Source organism: Salminus brasiliensis, chromosome 7 (assembly GCF_030463535.1).
Source record: "Salminus brasiliensis chromosome 7, fSalBra1.hap2, whole genome shotgun sequence".
In the NCBI taxonomy this organism is placed as follows: Eukaryota; Metazoa; Chordata; class Actinopteri; order Characiformes; family Bryconidae; genus Salminus; species Salminus brasiliensis.
Window position 1 is genome coordinate 3,765,409 of NC_132884.1, and position 27,445 is coordinate 3,792,853.

General features: G+C 41.8%; 2 protein-coding genes across 5 annotated transcripts in view; one reads left to right on the forward strand and one right to left on the reverse strand.

Annotated features, from left to right (window-relative positions):
* LOC140559823 (uncharacterized) overlaps window positions 1-5,235 on the reverse strand; it is a 23,775-nt gene extending 18,540 nt beyond the window's left edge. The window contains exon 1 of one of the 3 annotated variants that reach the window (XM_072683490.1): window positions 5,085-5,235. Coding sequence is in view for 1 of the 3 variants with exons in the window: in XM_072683486.1 (XP_072539587.1) it covers window positions 3,149-3,200 (52 nt within the window). In the remaining 2 variants the exon portion in view is untranslated. Of the gene's footprint in view, window positions 1-3,148; window positions 3,247-5,084 lie in introns of those variants that run through there. The other 2 variants (XM_072683486.1, XM_072683488.1) reach the window with 2 other exon arrangements.
* Window positions 241-27,064, forward strand: tmprss6 (transmembrane serine protease 6). Of its 2 annotated transcripts, XM_072683484.1 has the most exons (19): window positions 241-298; window positions 13,142-13,372; window positions 14,167-14,299; window positions 14,386-14,528; window positions 16,768-16,835; window positions 16,935-17,122; window positions 17,378-17,419; window positions 18,648-18,852; window positions 18,944-19,080; window positions 19,332-19,444; window positions 20,051-20,160; window positions 20,528-20,670; window positions 21,207-21,305; window positions 21,845-21,958; window positions 22,695-22,811; window positions 23,091-23,259; window positions 24,093-24,364; window positions 25,040-25,176; window positions 25,272-27,064. In XM_072683484.1, the coding sequence occupies exons 2-19, from the start codon at window positions 13,295-13,297 to the stop codon at window positions 25,431-25,433; spliced, it is 2,430 nt and encodes an 809-aa protein (XP_072539585.1). In that variant the 5' UTR covers window positions 241-298; window positions 13,142-13,294; the 3' UTR covers window positions 25,434-27,064. The 2 variants fall into 2 exon arrangements, with proteins under 2 accessions (XP_072539585.1, XP_072539586.1); XM_072683485.1 differs by lacking the exons at window positions 241-298; window positions 25,040-25,176; window positions 25,272-27,064 and adding an exon at window positions 24,447-24,540 and having other exon boundaries at window positions 12,900-13,372.
* The last annotated feature ends 381 nt before the right edge of the window (window positions 27,065-27,445 follow it).

Genomic DNA, 27,445 nt, shown 5'->3' on the forward strand with positions numbered 1-27,445 from the left:
ATTACATAAAAAAGAATGACCCCTGAAGCTGTCCAGCTGAGGTCTTTGGAGAAAGCTTCCTCCTCACAACGCACACAAGCAAAACACTCTTACATCCGCTTTCAGGCAGACTCATCCAGTTGGTTGAGATCTCGAAGTGGTGAGGGGTGACAGTTTCTATAGCCACTGCCTGATTTATAAAGGTCGTCTATCTTTCGTTTCATTTCTTCTTTCCCAAAATGACGGATTACTATGATTGGTTGACCTCTGTGTTTCTGAAAGCTGAAAGCTATGGGTGACCACTTTGGACTCCTAAAGGGTGAGAAAGAGTCAGATCCTGTTCGTATGAGTGTCACATGAGTGTCGGACACAGCTACTACCAAGACATTTTTCAAAGATAGCATCAAATGTTTTTCTTTTTACTGATACTAATATAAAATATATAGTATAGATGTGTATATATACTACATGTCCAAATGTTTGTGGACACCATTTTTACACCTACAGTTTTCAGTTTTGTAGAACATTCTTCTTCTTGAACATTTCTTTGTTATGGAGCTGGCTGGTGTTGAGGGACCAGGTGAGGTTCTCCACAATGTGAATGGAAACAATATCTATACCTATCTTCAAAGTAGAGCTGTCGATGTCCACCTCATGCTCTGCTGAAGTCTACAACCATCCTAGGTTTCTCTCTCATATATATACACACACACAAAGCTACTACATGGACTTTTTATATGATATTAATAGAAAACATATATAGATGTGTCACATTTGGACACTACATGTCCAAATGTTTGTGGACACCCCTTCTACTCTACACCTCTAGCTACTTTAATAATTTTTTTGTTGTTTTTTTCACACCTAAACTTTTTATTTCATTTAAATCGAACTCTGGTCTGTTTTCACGCGATCTGACCGTGATCTGACCCAACTATCTGGTTTAATGGCTCCTGTAGCCAGGTGTTAACTGATTCGCACCAGAGCAAACCAACTATGGGTGTTCACACAGGTGTGCAGAGCGGATAAATGCAAACCTATCGGCACCATGCCTAATGCCAGGCGTGGGCTAGAGGGCATGAGCTGTGGAGCAGTGGCACTGTGTTCTCTGGAATGATGGCGGTGCTTCATCCAATACTTTTGAAACTGAAGTGTGTGTGTGTGTGTGTGTGGGGGGGGGGGGGGGGCGGGGGGGTGAACATCCTGACCTCAATAACACTCTTGTTGCTGAATGCAATCAAATCCTAACAGCAATGCTCTTAGTCTAAAATCTAGTAGAAAGCCAAAAAAGATGCTGGCTCAGAAAGAAGCAGGATAATCTTTTTAATACCCTTGATTTCAGAAGAATGAGCAGGTGTCCCAAAACTTTTGTCCATATAGTGTACATAGATGTTTCCAGGTGCCCTAGAATGGAAACTGTGTTTATCTTGGCATGGTTAAATAATGAGAGTTCAGTACATGAAAGCGACGAAGCATGACCCTCAAACTCTTTTGCTCCTCCTTTAAAAGAATATCCAGCAGAACCAAAACAGAGCTTTAAAACAGGCCAATTCCAAAACCCCATAACTGTTACATCACAGTCTTGACTCGTCATATTTACACTGACAAAATTTACAAAAACCCAGCCCACTAGCAAAAGCCTCAAAGCTGCAACAGTCACTTCGCTACAATATGCAAATTCTTTGAGGTAGACATCCCTGCCAGACTTTGCTAGTTATCAGAAAACAGGATGCCATAAACCAGCCCCATGACCACAGCTTCACATATACTAGTGTTTGTGAAAAGGATACCTCAAACTCAAGGAAGCTAAGTGAATATCTATGCTAGGCTAAATCTCTAACCAACTGCCTTTTACCATTGCTTTTCTCCAGAAAAATGCCATGTGCAAGCCTAACCTAGGGAAGCAAGCGGGTGCTGGGCAGGGTGCTAGGCTAAAAGCTAAATCTAGGTAGTTATCTGCTACAACAAGTAAACACAGAAAGGACAGCAGCACTGTCACAACACAGTAGCAACACATTATTGAGGTTTGGGAATAATTACCAAAACTAATCATAAGTTGTTGTTGTTACAGTGCTACAAACAAAGCTATGCTATGCTATGTTGCATCTGTGAGCCGTTGCAGTGCCGTAAACCAGCCAATGAAAGCAGAGTTTATCATTTTCCCCCACAATCCCAACAAAAAAGGGAAAACAGCAATGTAACAGGGTGGTAAATAGGTTTGTAAAACTGCATCTGAGCCTTGTTTGCCACACACTTACTTTTTAAACAAGTTTAACCATGCAATACATGTTTTATGGCACTTTTAGGGCTAAATGCTTTACTACAGGGGTGTAGTAGTAAAGTACATTTACATATATCACATATCAATATCAATCAAATCCTTACAGCAATGCTTCTCCAAAATCTAGTAGAAAGTCTTCTTCCCTGGACAGTGGAGACAGTTACACCAACAAAAGCAAGATCAGCTCTTTTTAACCTTATAACCTTGATTTCAGAAGAATGAGCAAGTGTCCCAAAACCTTTGTCCCTTAAATATATATATATATATATATATATATATATATATATATATATATATATATATATATATAGTGGATCCTTTAAGACTACATGCTCTACTACAGGGGTACATTTAGGAAATAGGCCAGATCTCATATACAGCCCAATACCAAGTGGGCCAAGTAGCTTAGCTTAGCTGATGCAGAATTGTACATCTATAGCACATTTTGGCTAAAGCGACCAAAGTGACTGATACCCAGGCCACTGACTCACTGATTGACAAAGCCTAAATAAATCCTGTAACAGGTGGAAATACGAACACTGTAACAGCGAGGAACTTGGACAGTGACAGTGAGCGACTGTGACACCCACTCTACTACAATACGGGAAAAAATTCGACACAAAATCAGCTGTCGTCTCAATGAAAACTCTTTCACAATGAAAAACTGACCAGCTTTACCTCACTTCACCCTCTATAAGTTGCAATCCAACATTTTTGCTATTGGATCAACAATATTGTCTAACATCAGAAATTCAAGATTTCTATTTTTTACACTGTAGGCCGACAAACGAAAGCACAAAGGGTTTTACAACCCATTCATTCAAGACCTACAACGGAAACCTTCTATGAAAGACACGAAACAACGAAGCGGAGGCTGTACATCAGTACCTGCTTTGTTCAGGCCTGCTGAGAAATCCCAGTATCTGTCAGTTTCTTCCATTCCACAGTATCACGCATATTCACTTTTTGCTGTTTACAATCTCAAGCACCCCTGAGGACTGACACGGCATGAGGAACATGATCCTGTCAGCAACTTCCCCTAGGAAGTGAAAGAACTTTGTGGAAAGCACCACACTAAAAGCATAACTGCAGAGGACTTTGAAAAACAGAGCCTGAAAGAAAACAAGTTTCTCAAACTCTGTCGAGACATGAACACGACAGAACGCAGACGATCTAGTAACCGGGACTGGCGGCACGGGTGCCAACTCAATAGTCCTTTACAGAAAATATGGATCTTCTTAAATGATAAATGATGTCCGATCAAAACTGTACTGCAACAAATGGAAACTCCAACAAGAAAAACCAGACAAGTCAAGCCAAGTTTTGCCGGACCGCCATTCTATGGCTGCAAAGAAACGTCTATAGCATTTCAACAACGGGGAGTTTGGGGCCAAAACATCTACTCTTAAAGGTTCTGTGGCGTAAAATGACTATTATGGTCCATGTAGCATTTCCTGAGACCCTCAGAGCGTTAAGATGTAGACCCCATATTTCCTAGTTCTTAGATGTGAAGGGCCCAGGACCTCATCCACATGGCTCATAATACAAACAAGACCAGTCTGATGTTCTGGAGATGTTCTGACCCAGTTGTCTAGCCACCAAACTTAAGCTCTTATCAAATTGAGTGGCTCAGATTTGTAAGCTTGTCCATTTTTCCAGTCAAGAACTGACTGTTCACTTCCTGCTTAATACACTATATAGACTAAAAGTATTGGGACACCTGCTCGTCCACTGTTTCTTCCAAAATCAAGGGCATTAAACAAACTGTCTCTACTGTCCAGAAAGAAGAAGGCTTTCTACTAGATTTTGGAGGAGCACTGCTGTAAGATCTTCATACGCATTCGCCAGCAAGAGTGTTAGTGAGGTCAAGATGTAGGATGATGATCACCACCCCCTCTCATCCAACATCCCCAACTCCCCATCCAACTCATCCCAAAAGTACTGGATGGAGCACCACCATCCATCATTCCAGAGAATACAGTTCCTCCACTGCTCCACAGCTCAGTGCTGGGGGCTATATACCCCTCTAGTCCATGCCTGGCATTAGGCAGCATGTTGCCAATAGGTTCATGTTTATTTATCTGCTCCAGAGAGTCCTAATCTATTGGCAGTACTTCTCTACAGGGACTAGACAAGCTGTGTGTGTGTGCGCATCTGCATTTGACATCTGTGTCAGCAATGGGTGCAACTTAATATATCAGAATGCATTCATTAGAAGGGGTGTCCACAAACTTTTATTTATTGAGAGTATACCAATCCAGGTGGACAGGTCCTCTCCTGTACGAAGAAGCGAACGCCTTGTACACACACACACACACACACACACACACACATACACACACACACACACACACAGCAACGCTTCAAATAGAAACATAATGTAGGCCGAAATAAAATCTGAAGCTGTTCAACTCCAGGGCGGAAATTTGCGTCCCATTTTTTCTGTATATAAACATGAGTTCTGATAAAAACCACACACGTGCACACACACACACACACACACACACACACACACACACACACACACTCAACACCCACATTTGTGCCCCACCACTCTACCACTGTGACTTCCTCTCTCCCTCTTCACTGCCCTACATGTCTTCAGCATGTCTGTCAACCATCAGGCAACCAAGCCAACTCAGTTGCCCACCTAGCTCCAAATTACAACACCTAGATAAACACCTAGATTAACGGCTTACTGAAGCTCAGACTCAAGCTTGACCCCACCATTTCAATACATCATTTTACAGCCATTTGTTCAGGCAGATTTGTGGTAAAACCATGCCAAAAAAAAAATCAAGCAAAATATATAAGCGTATCTTACCTGCCGGGGCTAAATCAAAGGCACCGGCCGAGGCCTTCGTTTATCGCAGTGTTTTCAAGATTAAAAAGCTTTGGTTTTCTTGAAACTGTGGTTTAGTTCTCACTTCTCTGGAAACCAAATGACGTTGTGCCCTCCTACCTGCAGGCCTTACTTCCCCGCCGACACAAAGAATCACAAAGCCCAGCTTAATAAAACCCCCTTCATCTCTTGGGCTTTTCCACTGTGAGCTTGCCTTTGTTTTTCTTGTCTCTCCTCTTTCAGAAAGAGGTGCAGGACTGCAGTTTCCAGCCCATATCTGCACACTTTTCGTTTTAGTAAGCGCTCTGTACCTGTGAACGGTGAGATGAGCGGCCTTGATGAGATGCCTTTAAAATAATTAGAAATAAGGAAACTCGTTAAGTCGGGTTTAGTGAAAAGTTCTCAATTCTGCATCTCAGTCTGGTCAGCAATACATATTGATTAAATACTGTGTACGACCTTTACCCGGTGGCTCCACCCCCTCAATGTGTTTACTGCTTATTCCCATCTGCAAGTTGGAACTCCCCCTCTCACATGTGGGGAGGGCTTCCTATTTTCAAGCTCCTGGCCATAGAGGGCTGTGGTGTTGTTGAGATTCGAGCTTGTGATCTCCAGTCTGTTGACAAGAAGGCGATTAGATGATCAGATGGTTGCACCCCTCTCTCGTCCTGTGAAGTCATGCACTTTTTTGCGTCCAAGTAATTCCATTCAATTCAGTTCAATTTAAATGTATTTCTATATCACTTTTTACAACAAATGTTTTCACAAAGCAGCTTTACCGAAATCTGGGTCCAAGCCTCCTTTGCACAAAGCAAAAGGTTATTTGAACCACAGGTAGTTACAGCGCTGTCCCAATGTAACCATGTTCGCTGGGTTTGCTGCACATGTAAATAGGCGAGCACACCAGTCAGTCGTTGCAATTTGACTGAAGTCCGAAAGGGCAGGATAATAGCATTTTGCAGGCCGCCAACTTTGCGGGACGCTCTAGAGCCATCGTAGTGAAGGTTCTCTTGCTCAGTGACTTCTCAAACACTGAGCTCCTCCCAACGGCATAACAGTGGAACCCCACAGGTGATTGGTGCGAGAGGTTAGCGAAGACTCCGGCAAGATGCCTACTGTGGAGCAGCCAACCTCTATTATATACACCTTCCATCTCAATAGTGTCATCCAAGCCAAGGGTGGTCATATCATGGTCATATCATATCATATTTTCATATATGTTAAACATATATTTGGCATAAATTAAATTGGCTAGTTAATATATATATATATATATATATATATATATATATATATATATATATATATATATATGTTTTTCATTTGCTAATTTGAGGCTCAACTCAGCATGAAACTGAGATTTAGAAGTAAAAAATGTAAATTAGGAGAGACTTTTAACGAAACTAAGCTGAGTTGACATTTAAAATGCTGCACTTTATCATTTTACATTTACAGCCTGACTTTACTTTTGTATATTTATTAATTTTTTACAGTGTAATGGCCAATTGACATGTTCCGCAACACAGCACACCTCCAGCACTCTAAACAGACCTAAATAATGCGCTGCACTAAGCAAGGTTTGTTCAGGAAATGGTTGGTTTGAGGTCAAGAGCAGGTTATAGAAGCTAAAACTATGTTTACATGTGCACACATGATATCAGCCTTTTGCCCACATACTGACAGCAAGCAGCGGAATGGACATAAGCAAAATGATCCTTTTACAATCAGCAAGGCTGAGTCTACTCTCTACACCCAGATGCAGTTCTACATTATATTCAATAGATATGTCAAGAGGGTGGTGCACTATTCCACGGTGCAGCACTGCTTCCAAAAATCATCTTTTAGAAATATAAAATATAAAATATATAAACAAATATAATCTCATATCAATGCAAATGCATATATATATAATATAGCAAGTGAATAGCAATATCAAGCAGGTCTGTTTTTTCTGGTATGCAGTACTCTGTACTTAATGTGCTCTAATGAAGGACAGTCGGTGAATCCCTTCAACCTAACAACATAGAGCTGTTAATGCCTTCAGTGACTCAGATGGGCAGATTTGTTGTGGTGGCAGAAATTATACATAAGTACATCAAACAGCCGTAACATTAGTACCACATACGTACCACTAACAACTAGGTGCCTAATTCATATATATGTATGTATACATATGTATATGCACTGCATTTCATTGCAGTGAAATTGCAGAACACGTCAAGGATTGGCCATTAAGTCAACTCAGTTAGTCAGTTTAGTTAATATTTTCTCCTAATTCACATTTGTATGTATTTTTTTTACATACAATTTTTTTTTTTTACATTTAAAATACATTTCAAATACTACAATTCCACTGATGTCTCTATATCAATATCTAATATATGTAAAAATACATTTATTATCAAATATATGGGGACATATGGGGACATAAATAAACAGTAAACAGATTGAGGGGGAGGAGCCACAGACTGAACGTCTTACACAGTATTTAATCAGTGTCAGCTGCAGCTAATTAACTCATGATTTTAAGTTGCTAAAGTGAAAATTCAGTATAAAACGATATGTGCATGTCATTTCTGTTTTTTTTACATTTGAAAATTCCCAGAAACTCTGGAAATTAAGGCTTATTTTTAATGTCATGTTCTGTTTGTAGACTAATAGCAGTTTGATATGTGAAGGTATGTTTTGGATCATTACCTAGTTTTAGACGAAATCCTCTATTTAGCTGCAGCCTTTAACAGACAGTTTGACAGGATCCATCCAGGATTTGCTGGTATTTTAAGGAATCCGATATCTCCTCCACCCATATGATCCATTTGACTACATCAGTCCAAAAGAACCATATGGCCTTTCTAGATGTCAGGTAAGGTTCCTTTGCTATGACTCTTCTACTCAGATAAGGTGATTGCGCAAACAATGCTGCACAGTGGAGCGGTGCACCACCAGCTATCTGTTTCTAATTAGGATAACTGGAGGGTTCTGTCATTCTGCGCTAAGCTTTTCAGTCAAACAGCGCTTTCACCCAATTTCTTGCCACTATGGCCTGTTTTTTGTTTTTTTTATTTAAATGCACTAACTGAACAACTCTTTAATTCCAGTGTTTACGACACTGCGAACGTCCGTTTTTCCACCCATAAGCATCTGAGGTTACGTGAACGCTTTGAAGTGGTCGTCTTCTACCAAGGACAGGACATGAGTAAAAATGTGTTGATGCTGTTTCTCAGCCAACCGCAAGCTTTTGCACTACCTAAAGGAGTTCAAGAAACAAGCGCTCAGCTCAAATCCCAGCTAAGGTCGAGTCATACGAAGAAATGAGCGTATCTGCTAGTTTTGCGTATTTGATCGATTTCAGGGCTTGTGAGGAAAAGCAGGTTCTCAAACATAAAAATATATACACTATGTGTTGAAAATGTTTGTGGACACCTTTACGGTGTACTGTACCCATTGCTAATGACACTAATGTGCAAATGCACACACCATAGCCTTGGTTTCGGAAGAAAACAATGAACGAGCAGGTGTCCCAATACTTTTGTCCAAAAAATGTGACCTCTACTTTGCATCTAGGTGATTTTGAAAACCTTCCTTAATTAACATTCAGTAATAATTACATAGTTAATTAGATAATTAAGTCTGTCCTGGTCTGAATCAGGTGAGTTAAGGGAGACAGACTGTCCAGTGCGTTCTCATCTCAGGACTGATGCAGCATCAGGCTTCAGAGGCTGGTAGACCCGGTAAGATTTCAACCACATGCTCTTACGCTTAGTAGGCAAATGTGTTTCCCGTTAGTCAGACTGAAATCCTTTGCTTTGTGGTGCAGAATTTACAAATCAGTTCACATACAACTACTGAGCCTGCTGCTCCTCTTCACGCCAAAGTCTTTTAGACATGACATCTTAAGTATGCTTCCCTATAGTTTACCCAGGAACTGTGAGTCTAGCGTAGCTGAAGTTACAGAAACTCACCAGTTGGCAATGCCTCATCTAAACAATCACACACTCAGCAGTTTCTATTAGACTGTTGTATTGTATGACAGTTCTCTAGAACCCACTGCTGAGAAAACTGGCCAACCTGGCCAGCTGAAATTGGTCAAGCTGGTTGACCAGCTTAGTCATTAACCAGCATACGGTAGCCTGGCCTACAAGCATGGTCCACCAGAACCATCACCAAGCTGGTCGACCAGCAAGTATGTTTGTGAGAGGCTGCTCACAGTTTTCCCACAGAGCTAGTTGAGTGCAACACCCCTGATTGCTGTATGATTGGCTGATTACTGTATGATTAGCTGATTACTGTATGATTAGCTGATTGCAGTATGATTAGCTGATTACTGTATGATTAGCTGATTACTGTATGATTAGCTGATTGCAGTATGATTAGCTGATTACTGTATGATTAGCTGATTGCAGTATGATTAGCTGATTGCTGTATGATTAGCCAACTGCTGTGTGATTAGCTGATTGCTGTATAATTGGCCAACTGCTGTATGATTAGCAGACTGCTGTATGATTGGCCGACTGCTGTATGATTAACAGACTGCTGTATGATTGGTTAATTGCTGTATCATTAGCTGACTGCTGTACGACTGGCAGACTGCCGTATGATTAGCTGATTGCTGCATAATTGGCCGACTGCTGTATGATTGGTTGATTGCTGTATCATTAGCTGACTGCTGTATGATTAGCTAATTGCTGTATGATTGGCCGACTGCTGTATGATTGGTTAATTGCTGTATCATTAGCTGACTGCTGTACGACTGGCCGACTGCTGTATGATTAGCCGACTGCTGTATGATTAGCTGATTGCTGTATGATTAACTGATTGCTGTATGATTGGCAGGTTGCTGCATAATTGGCCAACTGCTGTATGATTGGTTGATTGCTGTATGATTAGCAGATTGCTGTATAATTGGCTGACTGCTGTATGATTAGCCGACTGCTGCATGATTGGCAGACTGCTGTATGATTAGCCGACTGCTGTATGATTAGCAGACTGCTGTATGATTGGCCGACTGCTGTATGATTAGCTGACTGCTGTATGGTTGGCTGACTGCTGTATGATTAGCTAATTGCTGTATGATTGGCCGACTGCTGTATGATTGGCTGATTGCTGTATGATTAGCAGATTGCTGTATAATTGGCTGACTGCTGTATGATTAGCCGACTGCTGTATGATTGGCCGACTGCTGTATGATTAGCTGACTGCTGTATGATTAGCAGACTGCTGTATGATTAGCTGATTGCTGTATGATTAGCTGATTGCTGCATGATTAGCCAACTGCTGTATGATGAGCAGATTGCTGTATGATTTGCTGACTGCTGTTGGAAGTCAGTATGGAGACCACACTACTCAGCACTACACTTTGCCCAAGTACTCTTGGAAGAGGTGGGTCTTCAGTCTGCGTTTGTCGGGATGGGATCTGTTTGATGAAGATATAAGATGGGATGAAGATATACTCAATTTTTCTTACGTCTTTGGCTTGAAAAAGATAAGTAATCCAAATGTAACAGAAAGTAATCAGATTAGGTTACTGTTATTTTTTAGCTTTTGGATTGTGTTTATTGTGGAATCATCTGTCATCTGTAACCCTCCCGGCTCTGCTTATATGGTACAATAACGTAAGTCTTCAGGGTGAATCTGGAGAAATTTCTGGTCTGGTTTTTTGTCAGATTTCCACAGATGACGTGGTTATGGGAAAACAAACAAGTTGACGAGAAAAACATTCTATTTTAGCTCGTTTCAACCACAATAAGAAGACAATACCACCTCCCGTAATTTGCATAGCTAAAAATAGTAGCAGCTACTGTAACTGAAAACAGCTGTGGACTTTTAGAAGACTTTGGATAGTGAACGCTTCGGTTGACTTCAGCGTTAAACTGTCAACATTAACTTCAGTGAATCAACGTTTCAGTCTCATGTTGATTCATCATTGCTTTTGCACCCTGAATTAATATTGAAACAACATAAAAAACTTTTCACAATCACTTTTTTATTTATTATTATTATTATTATTATTATTATATATATCATTTATAAATTATGTTACTGCAGTAAAATAAATAAATCAATGTACAGCAAGGATAAATTTCTGAAATATCAGTACATATCAGCCCAGTAAAATAGAAATAAATAAATAAATTATAATATGTATGAATAAATATATACATATGTATTAAAATAAAATACAAATAAATAAATATTATGTATACACATTTGTATACATATAATTTTATTTTTGGGTTTTAAGGTGGTCATTTATACAGTTAATTATTATCGGAGATTAATTAATTAATTAATTAATTAATGAGTGATTTTAGTGTATTAGGTTATTGAGTGCATTTCTATTTTACTGAGCTGATATGTACTGATATTTCAGAAATTGCTACATTCGACATTTTTCCCCACAAAATGACAGAGACAGTAATTAATTAATTAATTAATACATTCGGTTTCTCATTTCTGCATTTTCACTCAGACATGGTGTCTTTTTCATGGCCTCAGGACCTCCTTAAGTTAGTATCAGCGCTGACCTTTTGACCACAGCATCCACACCTTTAGAATTAGGCCTGTAACTCTTATCAGTATCGTGACGGGGCTTTCTGGGTAATGGTGTTTTCACAGGATTTTTTTTTTCCATTCACACCTCACCACCCCTGCCTTCCTTTCAGGACTTGCTAAACACAGAAACACACACATAAACACACACACACACATACATACACACACACGATGAGAGACGCGCACACACACACACACACACACTTCTAGTGATTGGCATCAGTGTTCATCTGATCTCAGCCAACAGAGGTGTACATCCTGTCCCTGTGTGTCACTTTTCGGAAAACAGCACACGTTACTCTCAGAATGCATTTCATCATCAGGTCAGTCGGTGTGACACGGCCGGCATTACAGGTGACAGCTCAAAGGTCAATGGTCAATAATTCATATATATCTTTATATAGTTTATGACAATAATAACAAGCAAAACAAGATCTGCATAGGTCTGTAGAAAATGTTCAGAAACAGTTACTATATACGGACAAAAGTATTGGGACACCTGCATGTTGGAGTAACAACTGTCTCTACTGTCCAGGGATGGCTTTCTACTCGATTTTGGAGAATGGAGCATTGCTGTCAGGATTTGACTGCGCTCAGAGCGTTAGTGAGGTCAGGATAGTAAGCATGTTGGGTAATCACCATCCCAACTCATCCCAAAAGTACAGGGCTGAATGCATTCATTAGAAGGGGTGTCCACAAACATGTGGACATGTAGTGTAGAGGCATGCAGTGTGAGTGAGTGGGAAAACAGGGTGAAAAATAAAAAAGTGAGAGTGAAAGAGTGTGCGAGATCAATCGAGAATGAGAGAGCGAGAAAGAGAGAGAGGAAAAAAATTTACCACAGAGTGAGAGTGTGAAACAGGGCGCGAGTGAGAGTGGGAGACCTAGTGAGGGAGTGAGAGAGAGAGAGCTAATACTATCTGTATGCAGTTACAGGTTTCATCCACTAGATGGAAGAAATTCACCTTTACTGTAAACTGGCTAACAGCTAAAGCTAAGTCTAAAAGCTAAACTAGCCTTCAGAACTGTCTTAAGCCAGTCTTAGTCATTCCATGCCTACAGCAGTCATTAAAAAAGGCCTAAATAAACCACTACTGCCGTCTATGAGCTTTCACACCTCTACAGAGCACATCTATTTGTGGTGTGAAACACAGTGGCAGCCTAATAGGCTAGTCAATAATCAAGTCCCTGTAGACTGCTACCTGCTCAGGTGTGCAGTAGACCTCACTGTTGCTAGGCGTTCACTCCTCTAGCTCACACATCCTCCAATACCTGTCCTCCTCCGCAGACCAAACAAATAATGACCTACCTGCTGCTCGGTACTTTCAAACCCCCAGATTCACCCCAGCAAGACCGCCACGGCCGTTAGAGTCTCGGTGATGGTGGTGATGGGCTGTTTATAAAGGGGGAAAGGCAGAGTATTGATCCGAGCTGCCCTTTGGATCTGCAAACAACCAGGATTTTGAAGCTGTGCTTCTGTTTCTCAGAGGTCGCAAGGCCTGTTAGCATGTCGGGACACCAAGGGATTTGCACCAAGAGGTGACGGATTGTGACGAGCGAATCCGATCTACTTTCATGGCCGCTGGAGCGGGTCGAGGATGTTTTTGATGGCGATGAGTTGAGTTGTGTAACCTGGAGTCATGGAGCTGAGGAATGGCGCCCATGTGCAGGGCCCAGTCTACACTGTGGACACAACAACTGGAAGCTTTCCCAGTCAGGTATTTGGCTTTACACGGGTTATTATTATGGGTAATCAGTTATCAGTCATTTTAGAATTAAGATGAATTTGAGTTTGGACATTCAATATTGGACGTACAAATATATATTAATGATTAAACATATCACTGCGTCACAGCAGCAGAACTAGCATTGTAACCACACGGTGGTTCTCGCACCGTTGTCTGAAAGCTGCCAGAAAAAAAAATGGATTTGCATGTGTGTCTAAATGGAAAAAGAAAATTATGGAATTTTATGTTCTACACGTCCAAACAATGTAACATAAATGTAACAATAACATAAACAAATAAAAAATAGCATGTGTTACCCAGTTAGGGTAAACAGAATTGAACTCTAGTGTTAGCTTAGCATAAGCACGGCTAGCACGTTTCCTTGCTAGACTGACTTGTATGCGTGTTATCTTCAGACTGGCATATCTTCAAAGCTATGACATGACAAGATATGCGCTAGCAGTGTTGATTATTTCTAAATGACCCTAACTGGGCAAGTCAACCGACTGGTTGACCTGCATATCTGCATCCTGAATGGATCTTCTGAGGCTCCAGGAACACAAATTTACCAATAAATATATATTATATATTATATATATTTAAATGTATTTTCAAATGTATTTCATAGTGTCCCTGTTAGCAAGAGGTTAGCAGACCACTGTTCGTCCACTAGGTAGCGGTCCACTGGCGTTCTGCTCTGTGTTTTTCTGGTATCAGGTAATGGAAAATCTGTCCAAATCTTCTGTCCAGCTCACTGATTCACTCTGTTCCTGACCTGTCCGCAGGTAAAGCCTGACAATGAGCCACTACCTTCCTCCACACATAAGGTACCTCCGAAGCGGGTGGTTACTGTGATCCTCCTCCTCCTCATCGTCTTGATCCTGGCTGGAGGTGCATCCCTAGCCTGGTACTTCCTAGGTAAGTGGAAGTGTAGTCTAAGTCACTGTCATCAGCTCTGTGTCTCACTGTGTAAAAGCTCTCTCTCTCTTTCTGTGTTTGTGTAGAGTACAGGGTGTGGGTATTGGAGCTGCGGGTGCAGCAGCAGTACACGTCCCAGATCTCCATCCTGAACAGGAACTTCTCCAGTGCTCTCGCCTCTCACAGTAGCCGAGTCTTCAGGGAGGAGGCGCGCGGCGTTCAGGCCATGGTGAGGACGTCAAAATCATATAGCTGTTAAAAAAAATATCGGCAGCTACTGCGAGTCTACAGTTTGTGAAGGTAGAAGAAGGCCTCAGGGTGGCTAATGGGTACCACTATGGCCCAGGAGGTTGTGAGTTCGATTCCCGTACCATGCCGCTTTGCCATCAGCAGCCGGAGTCAGAATGAGCACAATCGGCTGTGCTCTCTCTCCACAGGTAGCCGGCGCTCTCTCTCTCCTCACTCTTAAGTGACTCTTAAGGCATCTTTTAGCGGTGGAGCTGGGGCCACAGCACTGTCCTCCGAGAGGCCGTAGCTGGCTTTACATGTATCAGAAGTACCACAAAATTGACCAATTAATTACAGAAGGAGGAACATGCCTGAAAGCCCTTCTCCTCCCAGTTTAGCATCATATAAATCCCATCTCTACCTTGTTCCACACATCTGGCGAGGGTCTGGCCCGAAGGTCTCTGAATTCACCCATCCCTCTTACAGTCTCCTCCCACATTCTTATATATTAATGGCATTGTCTAGACTTGAGATTTTGAGAGTTTTATGTAACAACACTGACACTCATGTACATTGGCTCAGTACATTTGTTCTTGTTACTTCTACAGTACAACAAAATTCTTCTATTCGCCCATCCCAGCTCAGAAAGCCCGGCTCAGAGAGCAGGGTCAGCCATGCAGGGTTAAGCGCCTTTCTCTAGCGTCCAATAGCAGCATCTTAGCATTTTAGCAGTTATCGAACCTTGTGACCAGTAATCCAGGCTCTAAGCACTGAGCCACCACTGCTGCCCATGAAGGCTACGGGCTATTAACACCGTCCCAGAATTCCCCTAGCGTCCTTGGTTTCAGCTGTTTGGTTTCAATGAGCTGTGAGTAAGAAATAATTAGCATAATTAGAGGAGACTCCTTCAGGTTAGATTCATTTCAGATCCTCTGTTCCCACGTCAGTCAACACTGGCTTCCTTCCAGTTCCACTTATCTCTGCTGTACTACTGTCCCCAGCTTGCTGCAAGTTCCTGGGATCATTGCTAGGCCTGCATATAGCTCTTTCAGTACTAATTACCCAGTACCTGCTAATTATTAATTATGTACTGATTATATAGTAACTGCTAATTATTTATTATCTACTAATTATTTAGTCATTTAGAATTACTTTTTCAGTACCTACTGATATTCAATGTTTTATTATTCAATAATATTCTCATTCAGAACGTACTTATTATACAATGGATATAAATTATTTAATACCCACTAATTATTCAGTATCTACCGATTGTTCCATATCTGCTAATTATGCAGTAACTACTAATTATTCAGGAATTAATTATTCTATAGGTATTACTTTTTCAGTACCTACTAATATTCAGTTTGCTATTATTTAATAATTACTATTTAGAACCTACTTATGATTCAGGACGTACCAAATATGCAGAACATACTAATTATCAATACTGATTTGCAGTAACTAATATGTAGTAATTATCAAGTAACAACTAATTATTCCGTATCTAAGTATTCTATAGGTAGTACTTATTCAGTACCTTGTAATATCCAGCGTCTTCTTATTATTCAATAATTACTAATTATTCAGAACCTACGAATTACTCAGTATTTACTAATTATTTGTTAGGTATTAAGTATTTACTACCTACTAATTATTCAGTACCTACTGATTATTCTATAGGTATTAGTTTTTCAGTACCTACTAATATTCAGTGTTATCAATAGTACTAATTATACAGAACATACTGGTTATATAATCTACTAAATATTAATATATGTAAAATATATAACATTCATATCACTACTCATCACTACTAATGTACTAATTTTAAGTAACAACTAGTTATTCAGTATCTACTAATTATTCTCTCTCTCTCTCTCTCTCTCTCTATATATATATATATATATATATATTCTGTTTATATATTTATATAAATTCTTATTATTTAATATTTACTAATTAAGTTCCTACTCATTCAGAACCTGCTAATTATTCAGTACTTGCTAATATGTCGTACTAATTAATCTACTATAAAGCTAATACGCAACTTGTCATTTGAAGTACTGAAGGGTTTAATACTGTACTATTTTGACATTTTTGACAAAAATTTGTTATTGCCAGTGATTACTGAGACGTCCCAGGCCCTGAATAACTATTGAAAGCCTACTTAACCAATCAGTAACCAGCATCTGTGTTTAAATCACTATATTCATGATCTCATCCATGCATCCATTCAGGTGGAGAAACTTGTGAAGTCCACTGATCTGTCCCGGTACTTCAACTCCACCACGGTCTTCGCCTTCGGGTGAGAATGAACCACATAGTAATTCAGAATAATCCGCTGATCTGTGCAGCTTACCGTTAGATGATGTGGCCTTTACTCAGTCCTGCTGCGCTTCCACAGGGATGGCAGTGTGGTGGCGCATTTCTGGCTGCTGCTGTCCCTACCTGAGAGCCATGCTGAGAAGGTCACCCTGCAGAGGGTGAACGAGAGCCTGTGGAGAGGACTGCAGAGCTACAGGGAGACAGAGGCTAAAGAGACAGTGAGCTATGAGGGCTACTTGCTTCACCTGTCCTCGTTCTCCATCACAGGTAAAACCCAGGCTTGGTCTCCATGTGGGATGCCATAGACAAACCACTTCTGGTTCCATAAAGAAGCTTTTTTGTGATGGAGCTCTATGATTAACATGGTTCTTTATGGAACCAAAAGTGGTTCTTCTGTGGCATCACTCAAAGAACCATTTGTAGCAGCTTTATTTTAAGAGTTTAGGCTCTTCTCTTTGACTGCAGGCCTGGAGTTGAAGGTACAAGTTGTGTTTGCTGATGTTTTATCGTTTTGCTTCACAGAAACCAAACCCAAAGTTATTGATGTTTTGCAGGCTTCATTTGGTATGACATTTCAGTTCCTGTTCTCTGCCGTTGTTTCTGAGCAATACAGCCGTCTCTCAGGGGGCTTTACATTTCTGCTTACTGCTTGCTGCCCACCTGGGGGGTTGTTACTATGGAAAATAGTCCCATGACAGTTGTTCTTGTCATGCTGCCTTTCACTCCGGGGTTTTCACTTTCTATCTCTCTCCGTCCATCTATCCATCCATTCCTCCATCTATCCATCCATCTGTCCAACCCTCTATTCATATGTCCATCCATCAATCAATCCATCCCTTCATCCTTATATCCATTCATGTATACCTCCATCTCTTCTTCCATTCATCCACCCATCCATACATCTATCCTACCCTCCATTCATTCATCCCCATCCATCCATCCTGCCAATTATCCATCCATCCATACATGCATACATGTATCACAACCCTCTATACATCCATCCATCCCCATCCATCTATCCAACCCTCCATTTATTCATCCATCAACCTTCTATCCATCCATCCATACATCTATCCTACCCTCCATTCATCCATCCCCATCCATCCATCCAACCTACCAATTATTCATCCATCCATCCATACATACATATATCCTATCCTCCATTCATCCATCCATCCATCTGTCCATCAATCATCCATCCCCATCCATCCATCTATCCCCATTCATCTATCCAATCCTCCATTCATCCATCCATCAACCTTTCATTCATCCACCTTCCATATATCTATCCTACCCTCCTTTCATTCATCCACCCATACATCTATACTACCCTTCATTCATTCATCCATCAATCTGTCTACTTATCCCTCCAACCCTCCATTCATCTATCCATTAATCTGCCCACCCTTCCATCCATCACCATCCATCCATCTATCCAACCCTCCATTTATCCATCCCTCAACCTTTCATTAATTCATCCTTCAATTCATCCATTTATCCCTTAATTCCTCCATTCATCATCTATCCAATCTTCCATTAATTAATTAATTCATTCACTCCTTCATTCATTCATCCATCCATGTCTCCATCCATCCATCTGTCCTCTATACTTTCATCCAACCGTCCTTCCATCCATCATCTATCATCGTCCATCAATCAATTTATACATCCGTCTATCCAACCCTCCGTTCATCCACCCACCTATCTAACCCTCTATCCATTCACTCCTCCATCCCATCCTCCATTCGTCCAATCATTCATCCCTCCATCCCTCCATCCATTTATTCATCAGATTGTTACCGGTACCAATCGGTGGTCTCCGTCCAACCCATGGTTCTAAGGGGTCCAAACACGCAGCGCTCGTCCTGCATGTGGCACCTGAAGGCCCCTGAGGGCTCCCAGCTGGAGCTGAGGGTGGAGTGGCTGCTGCCCGAGTGCAGAGACCGCCTGGCAATTTACGACTCGCTCGCCCCTGCCGACTCCTCGCTCATCACCTCGTGAGTCCTGCTGCATTTTTAACCCGAGTTTATTATCACTGCATGGGCCGCATGGGCCGTGATTGACCCCCCCCCCCCTTTCCCCCACCAGTCTGTATGGCTGTAGCAAGCAGGAGCAGGTGGTGCAGGTATTGTCCTCCGCTGACTGGATGACGGTGGTGTGGAAGCAGGGCCAGTACAACTACAAGGACCCGTTCTCTCTCTCCGCTCAGGCCTGGCCCAATAGGAGTGAGTCCCTCTCTCTCTCTCATATGCCTTTGCTCTTAACTGGGATCACTGAGGTCCATGATCTATTTCAGCTCATGTAGATTTGATTGATCGTTAGGTTATAGATTATGCTTATCATTTATTTCATTGATTTTATTAATTGATTGATAATTATTCTTTTATTCAAACAGATTTAAGAGCTCTGAACATTGTAGTGCACATCCTCATGGTCTTACTTCTACATAGTGACTTCATCTTCCCTATTTCTGTAGCCTGCTCCCACAGCATTGACCTGAAGACAGTGAATGGAGTTCAGGGGACTTTACAGACCCCATTTTACCCCAGCTACTATCCCCCGGACACCAACTGCACCTGGCACTTCACAGTGAGTCACAGATAAGCTGAAAAATACCTATGATTCATAGATTTCTAGATACGCTGTATGGACAAAAGTTTAGGGACACCTACTCATTCATTGTATCTTCTGAAATCAAGGGTATTAAAAAGAGTAACTCTAGTCTCTACTGTCCAGGGAAGAAGGGTTTCTACTAGATTATGTAGCATCATTTCAGTGAGGATTTGATTGCATTCAGCAACAAGAGCTTTAGTGAGGTCAGGATGTCAGATGATCACCACTGTACTGGATGGAGCTCCACCAACCATCGTTCCAGAGAGCACAGTTGCTTCACTGCTTCACAGCTCAATGCTGGGGGGCTTTATACCCCTTTAGCCCACAGCTGGTGTTTAGGTTTATGTTTATGTGCTCCAGAGAGTCCTATTCTATTGGCAGTACCTCTCTACATGGACTGGACATCTGTGTCTGTGTCAGAAGGGGTGTCCACAAACATTTGGACATAGAGTGTAGATAGGCAGATAGATAGATACAACTTTTATATTTTGGAAAGCAGCTAAATGAAAAATTGCTTTGTGTGTGTGTGTGTGTCCATGTGTGTGTGTGTGTGTGTGTGTGTGTGTGTGTGTGTGTGTGTAGATACCATCAGTGGAGTATGGGCTGACCCTGGAGTTTGAGGGCTATGAGCTGAGTCGAGCCAGCTACACCAAAGCCTGTACACAGGGCCAGTGGCTCATCCAGAACCGCAGGCAAGTTTTAACACTAACCTGCATACACACACACACACACACACACACATATTCTCATGCCCCCTTTTACAATGAAATATGGACAAGCAATAAAGTGTGCATCAGCCGAAGTTTCAGAAATGTCGTCTCTTTCTGATGGAATTACAGCATCACTGTCACGCAAAACCTTGTATCTCCATTTTTCAAATGTTTATTATCATATGATAAACGGACCAATAGAAATGCTCCAAAATTTAATAAATTATTTTACAGGTTGCCATTTCAGAGATACACGGTTCTGCATACAGCGACAATATGAATAAATAATGAGTATAGGATGATAACTGATTGTAAACTATTTCTATTGATGGTGTGTGTGTGTGTGTAGAATGTGTGGCGCACGTGGTCTGCAGCCCTATGCAGAGCGGCTCTACCTCCACTCCTCCACCACCACCGTGTTGATGACATCAGAGGTGTCCCTCACAGGGCCCGGCCTGCAGGTCCACTACAGCATCTTCAACCAATCAGATCGTTAGTTCACCTGTCAATCATACACACGTATACACGACAGGCTACAAGCAGCGATATTTAAAGTTTGAAAAGTTTGTGGACGCCCCTTCTAATGAACGCATTCAGCTGTTTTAAGTTGCATCCATTGCTGACACAGATGTGCAAATGCACACACACACACACAGACAGCTTGTTAGAATAGGACTCTCTGGAGCAGATAAACATGCACCTGTTGGCACCATGGTGGGGTGGTGGTGATCGTCCATCATTCTGACCTCACTAAGACTCTTGTCGCCGAATGCAATCAAATTCTCACAGCAGTGCTCCTCCAGAACCTAGTAGAAAGCCTTCTTCTCTGGACAGTAGAGACAGTTACTCCAACAGAAGCAGGATAAACTCTTTTTAATAGCCTTGATTTCAGAAGAAACAATTAATAAGCAGGTGTCCCAATACTTTTGTCCATATAGTGTATCAGATGAAAGTTTCAGTGCAAGTGAAAAATAATGAATATAATATATCAATATGTGTTGTGTGCATATGTGTGTGTGTGTGTCCAGCATGTCCTGGTCAGTTTTTGTGCAGTGTGAATGGCCTGTGTGTGCCAGCGTGTGACGGTGTCTCCGACTGCCCCAGCGGCCTGGATGAGAGAAACTGTGGTAAGAGTTCACTGAACCACCAGAAGTTCCAGTCTAATTCGATTTCCAAAAGAAACCAGTGAAACCAGTGTAGGGGCTCCGAGTGGTCCAGCAGACTAAGATACTGGCACTATGATCCTCGGGTCATAGTGACCACTCTGAGCTCCTACACTGGTTTCACTGGTATCCCGGGTCTTGACATCAGCAGCCGGAGCCCGAGAGAGCACAACTCGTGGGTAGATCACCTTAGGGTAATGCTGACCGTCACGGGTGTCTGCTAGCCAATGCGTCAGAGCTGGGTACCCGGCGCTTCCATGCGTGTGTGTTGGTTGCCTGGTGATGTTGTATCGGCAGCAGTATGGCTGGTGGCTGGTTGCGCTTGCGTCGGAGGAGTCGCGGGTCAGTCCTCACCCTCTCAGTGTCGGGAGGACTGCAGGTGATGGGGGAGTACTAACGAGTGGGGTGGGTAATTGCCTAAATTGGGGAAACAAAGTTGGGTAAAAAGACAGAAGGAAAGAAAGAGGGAAACCAGTGTGTGTTGTGTTTGTGTGTGTCTGCAGTGTGTATTGCTCAGTACCAATGTCCAGAGGACAGCCAATGTGTGGATTACTACAAAGTGTGTGACCAACATCCAGACTGCACTGACGGTGGCGATGAAAGAAACTGCACTCGAGGTGTGAGGCACAAAAACACCCCCCCCCCCCCACACACACACACACACACATAATATCATGTAATAATACCACAAAACAAAACCACAAATGTAATAATTCTATAAATACTAACCAGGTGTCCCAATACTTTTGTCAATAAAGAGTAAATGGGTGTGTATCAAGCTCTGTTTTTTTGCTGTAAGAGAGAGCAGTGATCATAATTGACATTTGCCTAGCAGTCATTGCAGCTTTATTAAGAAGGTCAGTTTTCATCAATTGACTGATTAATTGATTAATTGACTATAATCAGTAATATCAATAATTGTGTGACCGCTCTAATTCTAGGCTAGGTTTTAAAGCAGCATGATGTGAGAATTGCTATTTTTTGATCTGGGCTCCCCCTACAGTTGGGAGGGTATTTCACATTTACTCCACTGCAGTAAATACCGAACACGCTTTGAGCGCCCCCTCATGGACTCAATGTACACATGCGTTTCTGGACAAGCTGAGAGCTCCAGAAGCAGCATCTGAAGGTAGAGAAGCGTGTGGACTGAGGCAGTAGAGTAATAATACAGGATTGTAAACAAATATTACTCATGTTACTCAGCTTTACGCTGACAGTTCTGGAGAGGGGTTCCAGGGTGCAGTAGCAGCGTTCCGGCCCGGAGTGGGAATGCCAGACTCCAGTCTCCCTGTTACAGCCAGTGGAGCATCAGCATGATTCTGACACTGTGTGTGTGTGTGTGTGTGTGTGTAGGAGTTCCATGTACTGATATGACCTACATGTGTGCTGATGGAACGTGTCTGAAGAAGCCGAACCCTGCGTGTGATTTCATCACAGACTGCCCTGATGCCTCTGATGAGAAACACTGCGGTGGGTTTGTGTGTCCATGAGATTTAGTGTGTTTGCATTAGTTGATTTGCAAAATCTCTATTACTGATTATTATTATCAATCTTAAATATCATAATCATAACCATACTTTCATCTCGTTCTTACAATATGTCAAATTTTTGATGATTATATTTTTATTCCTGTATATTTTATCATTTCATGCCATTATTTATTTATTTAATTTGTTAATTTATGAAAAAGTCTTTAATATATTTTTACATTTTCTATTCTATTTCATATTTTTATCCATGTCTCTGCAGACTGTGGCCTGCGACATTTTACCAGCCGGGTGGTGGGCGGATCCGATGCGGTGGAGGGGGAGTGGCCTTGGCAGGCCAGCTTGCAGGTCAGTGGGCGGCACATCTGCGGGGGAGCGCTGATCGCCGCCCAGTGGGTGGTGTCTGCAGCGCACTGTTTCTATGATGACCGGTGAGTAGAGCACATTTATGAATGATGATTTTGGTGTCATGACTTGTCAGACATGATGTCTGTTATTGTTGTTTATTATGATTATGATTACGTCAGTGTTGTTAATTCATTTACTCAGTGTATGCACTGCAGATTGCAGCTCATGGTATTTTATCCTTTATTTATAATTTTATAATTACATGTAGAATTTGTAATTGTAATTGAATGCATATTGTTGTATTTTTTTTATTGTACAATTTAGATTTTTTTTTATAATTCTGTAGTGTTTCTTTTTATAATTCTTGTATTGTTTGTAATTTAATTTTAAATTCATTGTACAATTCTGTCCTTGCATTTGTATTTACATTTTGAAACATTTTTTTATTTTGTAACTGTAATTTTATTGTTAAACTTTTAATTGTGATTTTGTTGTGAAATGTTGTAATTGTTCTTCATTATTAATAATTTCATTATCAATAATTTCATTAATGACAGTTAGAATTTTTGTAAAATTGTATAATTGTATAAAACAACTACAAAAAACTAAAATTACAACAAAAAAAAAATTAATTCTATAAATTTGTAATTGTAGTAGGAACTTCCCATGGGTTGTTTACATTTCCCTTTAAATTGTTGTGTATAAACATAAAATAATAATTATTCTAATTAATTTATAAAGACTTTCAAATTGTACATTTAAAATACACCATATTTAAAATACATTTTATATACAATTTCATAATATATACAATTTCACAAAGTCACAGTTGCCATAAGTTAACACTATAAAATTATAGGGATATGAAATTTATAATGTCTTTCCCTGTCACCCCACCACCACCACTACCTCCCAGTCTGTACTCCCCCTCCGTCTGGACGGTGTATCTGGGTAAACTGCGCCTGCGGGGCACCAGTCAGACGGAGGAGGCCCTGCGTGTGTCCCACATCCACCTGCACCAGTACTACGACTACGAGAACCACGACTACGACCTGGCTCTGCTCAGGCTGGACAGGCCCGTCTCGCCGGGGACTCTCGCGCTGCCCGCCTGCCTTCCCTCGCACACACACCAGCTGGAGCCGGGACTGCTCTGCTGGGTCACCGGCTGGGGGGCTCTCAAAGAAGGAGGTGAGGAGAGAGGAGTTAGCTCTGGTAGACCTAAACCTCAGGATGATGATGGTCTTGAAGCAACAGTGGCAAATCTATCCAGGAGCATGGTGATGGTGGTCCTGGGTCTATGGAAGTGGCTTCAGCTGGACTTTCATTAGCGTAGCAAGCTTATTCCTTAGCTGGCTAGCGCTCACTCCTCCACCCTGCGCTGCTCTTGAGTAAACAGAGCAGGCTGCTGAAGGCAAGTTCAGAAGAAGGTTTGTGGATTACGACTGTTTTTCTGAGATGGATTACTCGATGATAGTTTAGGGCCGGCTGAGGGCTAGGTTTAGGTTTGATAGGTGTATCATGAAGCCTAAAATACTGACAGTGAATGGAGCGGTACTGTGGATCGGCCTAATTATCCAATCCCGGATCCAGCTAATTTTATTAGTCTCAGGACCTGATACCTTGTATTGGATTGCTGCATCCTTAATAATAATATTATAATGTATGTGTGATGTAATTTTTACCCAACAGCATTACACGTAAGCAGGGTCACGTGATGACAAGTGACCAGTTGTGAAACCCAGAATTCTGCCCTACTAGATCCTTCAAATGCTGACAAACTAGATTCTAATCGGGTACAACCAAATCTAAACCATCTACATGAGTCCATCTACCTTCTCCTCACTGTCTTTGTTCTTCTCCCAGGCACCACAAGTAATGTCCTACAGAAGGTGGACGTACGCTTGGTCAGCGAAGAGGCTTGCGTCCGTTCCTATGGCTACATTATCACTCCCAGAATGCTGTGTGCTGGCTATCGCAGTGGGGGGAAGGACGCGTGTCAGGTAAGATGCATTTTCAGACTCTTCCTGCCTGTTTCTTTTGCTTTCAGAGAAGCTCAATTACGTCCTATATAAAATGTCACCCCCTCTCTGTTCAGGGCGACTCCGGAGGCCCTCTGGTGTGTCAGGAGCCGTCTGGACGCTGGTTCTTGGCTGGTGTGGTCAGCTGGGGCCGTGGCTGTGGCCGGGCAGATTATTACGGAGTTTACACTCGCATCACCAGACTCAGCGGCTGGATTAAACAGGTCATCGCCACCTGAATAATGGACTGAAGTCAGACAAGGCCAGAGCGTAGAGCGTACGGCGCATTAACTTTTGAGCAGCCACTGCAGCCGATGCACATGCTGGCACTGCGTAAATGTCTAATATACAAATCTGAAAAAAAAGTATCAGAGAGTGTGTCAGTGTTAATATTGAAAATGCATACTGATACCATTCCCTTAATACAGCCATTTGAAGTGCTGCCAGACGCTCTGCACTGGACAGTAGATACAGAGACCTGTAGGACACCAGCTTCTCAAAGCTGTAGTGTCAAAGCTACAGTTGTAGTTAGAAGTTCACATAATGGAATAACGGGCTTTTGTGATTTCTGTCATCTGCTCTTGTTCTGGGGCAGAATGAGTCAAAAATACATCTTTAATTGAAACAAAAACCTCAAGAATTTGGACTACACGTCACAATGATACACGACGAGTCAGAAATACACATACACCTACTTTTAATAAGATTCTGTGATGCTGAAAGTCCCAAAATTGTTGTTAAACCTGTCAACCTAACCTCCTGCCAGTGATCATGATTGGCTACATCTGCTAGCTTCTCTGTGCTCACCTGGCAAGGCTGAGTTTGACAGGACTCATTGGACTGACCAACACACAGGGACAATGGGAAAGTCCCTGGAGTTCAGACCAGACCTTAGAAGGATGGTTGTAGATTGACACAGGAATGTCAGGAATGTCATTTAGAAACACCTGTGGATTCCAAGATCACCAGTCCAAGTTATGGGGAGGTGTAGCCACTCTGCCAAGGTTCTGGAAGAAGACCCAAAGTGTCACCCTCAGCTGAGAGGAACCGTCAAGTCAAAGACCCGCCATGAACTGGACACTGCTAACAGCAGTACCAGTGAGTGCGTTTACATGCACTTCATAATCCGATCATAGTCGGATTTCTGCAGGAGTGTTAGATCGGAGTAGGGTCTAGAATCCGAATAAGGAATCTGATTATAACAGCTGGATTTTCGCTCAGTAATCAGATTTCTCTCTTTTTTGAAAATTAAAAAAAAAATTGACGTTTACGTCACGGCTTGTGAGATTATTGGCTGGTTGCACAGCAGAACTGACTCATGCAGACCCTGATTTTTCCCATTATCCAATTACTCAAGTGGATATGAACACGTTCATCGGATTACTGAAGAAATCAGATTTTCTGCAGTTATCAGAGTATGAAGTGCATGCAAACGCACTCACTGTCTACAGTCAAGCAAATTTCACATCACCATGGACTGAGAGGCTGCCATCTGAGAAAGAAGTGCCTGCTCTACAATCCACACCTTTGAGCTCTTGTTCAAGCAACTTGTGGTTTTCAGCTATACCACATACAAAAGGCCTTCTGGAAGAAAGTTTGGACGCAGTGACCACAGTGAGATATGTTTGGAGGAGTCAAGGTGAGGCATTTAACTCCAGGAACAATGTACCAGCTGTCAAGCATGGTGGTGGTAGCATCAGAACGTAGCTACACAGAACAAAACTTTAGCTTTGGAAGAATTGTAATGAATTAGTTAGTTAGTTCCCAAAATAAATTCTGATGCTGACTACAGAATGTTGTCACGACTTCTGGGATATTTACTGGAATGTTGTAAATGTACAATCCATTTAAAATCGTTTTATATTTTATATATTGTTGGAAAATAAAAATGTTTTTTAATTGTTCTGGCAGCTGTTTCCTGGAATAGACAAAGACACCCATATTGACTATTTGTGTTGGCCCGTCCGTGCAGTGAACACCCACACTCTAGTGAGCACTTGTTCAGCCATAGCTGAACAGTACCCAGGGAGCACTAAGGGTGAAGGACTTTGCTCAAGGGTTGCTCAACAGTGGCAGCTTGCCGAGCCTGGGTATCAAACCCACAACCCTGTCATCAATAGCCCGGAGCTCTAACTGCTGAGCCACCACTGCCTCAGAATTAGAGATCAATAAGTACACCAGCCTGACCGTCACCAGTGGACAAACAGATGGAGACAGGGGTCGAGTCCAAACATCGCCACATCAAAGGGCC